The sequence below is a fragment of the Glycine soja genome, chromosome 6 (assembly GCF_004193775.1).
Source record: "Glycine soja cultivar W05 chromosome 6, ASM419377v2, whole genome shotgun sequence".
NCBI lineage: Eukaryota > Viridiplantae > Streptophyta > Magnoliopsida > Fabales > Fabaceae > Glycine > Glycine soja.
The window spans coordinates 14,837,249-14,842,951 of NC_041007.1; the positions used below are offsets into that span (position 1 = coordinate 14,837,249).

At 33.4% G+C, this 5,703-nt stretch overlaps 1 protein-coding gene across 1 annotated transcript; it reads left to right on the forward strand.

Moving 5' to 3' along the window:
• The first annotated feature begins 2,141 nt into the window (after positions 1-2,141).
• On the forward strand, positions 2,142-4,871 carry LOC114416322 (probable pectate lyase 5). The gene is made up of 4 exons (XM_028381191.1): positions 2,142-2,305; positions 2,993-3,745; positions 4,019-4,157; positions 4,270-4,871. Exons 1-4 carry the CDS (start codon positions 2,193-2,195, stop codon positions 4,489-4,491), a joined length of 1,227 nt encoding a protein of 408 aa, XP_028236992.1. The 5' UTR covers positions 2,142-2,192; the 3' UTR covers positions 4,492-4,871.
• Positions 4,872-5,703: the final 832 nt, after the last annotated feature.

Sequence of the window (5,703 nt, forward strand, 5' to 3'; positions counted from 1 at the left end):
AAATACTCACATGCATTAATTAGTTTTAAGATATCCTTACCTCTTCCTATGTCTAAGTTTATCATGTTTATTCATTTTCCCTTAATACAGTCAACACGTTTAAGAATTTTATTTCGCACAAACTTTTCTATTCCATGCTTAAAGATATGGCTTATGCCTATGTCATAGAGACAGCAGTACTCTCATTTAATTTAAGATTAATTTTTATCATGTGGATTTGTTTGCAATATTATATTATAGGTACTATCAACATCAAGCATATATGAATTATTTGAATTATACAACCAAAACAAACAATATTTAAATTATAAAAAAGACTAACATTATTTATTTCAAAATAAACAAGAGTAACTAAATCTATCCAAACTAAAAATATAAATCAAATATCCAAACTATGTCTTAATTCCCTCTAAATGACAGTGTAACTATGTCTTACATAAAACGATTTGAAAATCAATCTATAGCTATAGTTTAAAAGTTTTAAAAGCTTATTTACTATAATTTTATTGTCATTGCCCACATAGATAGATTTATATGGATTATCAAGGATTAATTAAATAAATATCCAAACTCATAATTATCAACTATTTGTCTAAATAACATGAGTAATAAAAGCAAAACTCAAATAAGAATAGATAGTCTTACAAGATTTTGTTAATCAAATCTCCTTATTTCTTAATATATAAAACTTTTAGTCTTTCTTTTAGATTGGGAGAAGAATTTTTTTTTAGCTAGGCATAAAAAATGATACATTTTAAATTTAAAGCGATGAAAATAATACAACTTTTTTTAGAGATATCAAATACAGATATTAATCATATTAGAGGACCTAAAATAAATTTTACCCTAAAAATTACAACCATGTATTTCTTATTATATTAATCTATTAGAGTTGTGTTTTTTTTTTTTTACTGAATTAATCTATTAGAGATCTCATGATTTTTATTGGATTAATACTGATATGAACTCATTAGTCATATATCAATTTATTTGATAATCTATGCGCTCACCATGAACTCACTTAATAGAAAGTAAATTTATATTATAATTAAATATGTAACAAAATTAAATTTAGAAATTTACTTATTTATCCTTCTCCCAGATCTTCCAAAATTCCTCGTGAACTAAAAAACAAGAGATGGACCCATCAGAGCAAACAAGTCAATATTATCCACCAGGTAAATCTTTAATTTCAAACAATCTCAATCGAAGTCAAAATATAAAGTAATTGCTGCCAAAAGAATATACTGTACACATATCAACGGGTGGAGGAAGAATTTATATACTACTTTCACGACCAATATTAGTTAAGTTTTTATTAATTGAGCATTGTCCACTAGTACTCATTATACGCGAAGCCTTCCCTGATGATGCTTCTACTTTCAGTCTCATTAATACTACTTAATTTAATTAATCAAAGTGCCCATTACTCATTAAGTGATTCCCGCGCATAATTTCATTATCCTCAACGATTATGCCAGAAATATTAATATGACAAGGAAATAAAGGAACTTTGTTGAATACGTCCACATTTGGGATCCTAAGGGGACCCCCATGCTGTTGTACAATCAATTTCTACCTTCATCTTAGTTAATGAGGTTGGTATAAATTAATTAACCACCCTTTGAGAGCAGTTGTAGAATTATGTAAGTAACTTTAATTACATCTTGATTGATTTTTTTTTAATCTATTTTTCAATTTTTCCTTCAAAGACAATCTTGTTTGAGAGAGAATTATCTATTAAATATGAATATCATTTCTAAAAAAAAAATTAACTTTAATTTATTATGTCATGAGAGACTAATCTCTTTTAGTAAACTCAATCCCTTTGTTAGTTTAATTGAATTTCTACTCTCAAAAGTGGACGCTTACCAAACATTGTATACATTTCACATCTATGGTATAGTTAAATAAAGTAATGAGTTTACTGTATATGCCCTTTTTCTCATGGAATTTTTTCTTTTGACTGTTTTGAACTTTTGATCTTCTACCATCATTTGGGCCTCACTTAACGGCAGAAACTACCCAATAGGCATCTCGTAAAAACAGAAATGAGGATGCAAGTGGGTCCCATGTGTATAGTTTAATCACACCATGTAGCCTTGCTTTTTCTCTCTTTATATACACCCCCTCCTACTAACATTACTCCTCACCTCCCTCCTTTCTCTCTCATTTTGCAAAGAGGAGGCACCATGACAAGCACTCTTCTGTCTTTGCTTTTCTTGCTCTTCTCCCTTCTCATTCCATCCTTCATTTCCTCTTCACCAGTTCGAAACCCTGAAGAAGTCGTACAAGAGGTCAACAGGTAAAGTTACTCACTAGCTAGCACCACAGATTCATGTCACCCACTTATATTTACATGTGCAGTTGTGCAGTACTCTGCTTCTTTTTTTCTTTTTTTTTGTCAGAGTAATAGGAGTGTGATTACTTTTGTTACTATGATCAAGTTATATGAGTAGAAATAACGTGCCTATGTTCACAATTTGTCTATGACCAGTGCACCATCATTTAACAACATTAATGCTTCCAAAATATTAGTATTTTAAATGGAGTTCTTTTTTAATAATTCTTTATTTTTACAAAAAGTCCCCCGAAAAATAATTATTTTTTAGTTTAATTTATACAGTAACATTTTGTACACTTTTATTCAATCAGAACATCATTTTTGTAGTCAAATGTTAAGGGCCATTTAAAGAATTAAAAGAAGAATTTTTTTTATTAAAATACATAATATTATTTATGCTTTTTTTTGTGGTCTGTTATAATTTTTATAACAAATATTTTTTTTCTTTTAATTCTTTAATCATTGTCATTAGTTTTACAAGAACTTTTTTTTTATAAAAATCAATAAATTTATCCTAAACAACAATTGACAATTTCTGATTAAATTGGGTGATATTGTAAAAAAAAAAACTTTTATACTCTTCTTATATTCACTAAAAAAAAGAATTGAATAAAAGGCAATAATTGTTAATTTAATTTCTTGGTGCAGGAAAATAAATGGGTCTATAGCAAGGCCTAGGAGAAACTTGGGCTACCTCTGGTGTGGCAGTGGCAACCCCATTGATGACTGTTGGAGGTGCGACCCCAACTGGGAGCAGAACAGGCAGAGGCTAGCTGACTGCGCAATCGGGTTCGGCAAGAACGCCATCGGCGGCAGGGACGGCAAGATCTACGTGGTGGACGACGACGGCGACGACGATGCCGTAAACCCGAAGCCGGGAAGCCTCCGGCACGCCGTGATCCAAGACGAGCCCTTATGGATAATCTTCGCAAGAGACATGGTGATCCAGCTGAAGGAGGAGCTTCTCATGAACTCCTTCAAGACCATCGACGGAAGAGGCGCCAGCGTGCACGTTGCTGGGGGTCCATGCATAACGATACAGTACGTGACCAACGTCATCATCCATGGGATTCACATTCACGATTGCAAACAGGGAGGGAACGCTATGGTGCGGGACTCCCCACGGCACTACGGGTGGAGAACCGTGTCGGACGGCGATGGCGTGTCGATCTTCGGAGGGAGTCATGTATGGATCGACCATTGCTCGCTCTCTAACTGTAACGATGGGTTGATCGACGCCATCCATGGCTCCACCGCTATTACCATTTCTAATAACTACATGACGCATCATGATAAGGTCATGTTGTTGGGTCACAGCGATGCTTACACCCAGGACAAGGCCATGCAAGTCACTATTGCTTTCAACCACTTTGGTGAAGGCCTTGTTCAAAGGATGCCAAGGTAAATTACTCCATCACCATCTGAGTGGTACCAGATAGTCTGAGCTCCATTTTTTTTAAATAAAAACTCAAAATTCTCACATAGATTAGTCATTAGATATCAGTAAATTTAGTGAATATTTTGTACTAATGGTGAAAAAATAACTCTTAACAGTTTAATTTTCTTTAATAAAGTCTTTAATCATACTCTTGATTACTTGTTACTTTTATAACACCAGTAACATTGGTTTAAGTTTAATAATAATAATAATAAAAAAACATGTGCAATTTGCAGGTGTAGGCTTGGGTATTTCCATGTGGTGAACAATGATTATACTCACTGGGAAATGTATGCCATTGGTGGAAGTGCTAATCCAACCATCAACTGCCAAGGCAATAGGTTTGTTGCACCCGATGACAGATTCAGCAAAGAGGTGATTAATTGTTTTGTAAATGTCATGAATCATGCTATGTTGACTAAATATTGTACTACTATATATTATATGTAATCATATGTACTAAAGGTATGGAAGAAATAATGTTTAGGTGACAAAACGTGAAGATGCGCCAGAGAGTGAGTGGCAGGATTGGAATTGGAGGTCAGAAGGGGACTTGTTAGTAAACGGTGCGTTTTTCACATCATCGGGTGCTGGAGCCTCCTCTAGCTATGCAAGGGCTTCTAGCTTAAGTGCAAGACCATCTTCCCTTGTTGGTTCCATAACAACAGGTGCTGGTGCACTCAGTTGTAAGAAAGGTTCTCCTTGCTGACAAACAATCAAGCAACTTCTCTTCTGGCTTATTCATTCTTTCCAAAAAAAAAAGAAACAGAAAAGGGAAAGGGCTACATATATATAGTGGATCTCTAGCTTTGTATTTACTTTTCCTTGGATTTCCATATTTCTCCACTCTTTTCCCCGGTTTTTTGGGGTTTCTTAGATTGTTTTCTGCTGTTTGTCTTTTTTTTTTTTTTTTTTTTTTTATCTTTTTTCAATTTTGAGTTGCTCATGATTACAACCTCCACTTGTTACTCTTGGAACCAATTAGTCAGTTGAAGAATCTCAACTTCTAAGACAAAAACAAGTGCAGAAGAGTTGATATTATTACTATATTATAATAGAAAGTTTGTAGTTTCTATAGCTTCTATACTATATTATATGTTAAACTCCTCTGTCTGTCTCTCGTTCCATGTGATCGACACATGCGCAGACACACAAATACACAGTTTGTAGACTAAGATCATGAATAAAGCGAAGGCACGTACACAATATTAGAAAATCTAACCTAATCCAATCCAAAACAAAAGAAAATCATCAAATATTCAAATCCCATCAATCGTGCTCATTTAAATGTATTGAAGCATTCTAAAAAGATCAACTACCCAAATAACTGTTTACAATCGTACAAAAGAAGGAACTACTACAATCTGATTAGAGGTCCGTTTGATATGTAATATATTTATGATACCTCCCTTGTTACTACTTTGTTAATTACCCAATAATGTTTTTGAGCGTTGATATTTCCCATTAGAAAAGCCAAATTAGTTAGGACTGATTCCAACAAGAAAATGCTTTTTATGCATTAAAATTAAGATTACTTTTGTTGTACCCTTTTAATATATATTTTGCAAATGTGTTAGTACTACATAGTTTTAGTTATTTGATGTTTAAATAATAAAACTGATTCCAATATGAACACAATGTGCTTGATTTATGACTTACACGGGACTCTAATTTAATTAGCACATTTGACTGGGATAAATACAGATCCTAAGTAAAGCTAATTAAGGAGACACTAAAGTGGTAGTAGTACTATATATATTGGGCCAAAAAGAAAGAAAAGGAAAAGGGGTGGGAGAATGCTCGACTGTAACACCACACTTACCTTTCCATGCTCGATTGCAACAACACACACTATCTTTCCATGAGTTCAATTGAATGGGGGAGGAGAAGATAGGTGACCACGCCACCAAGGATTAGCTAG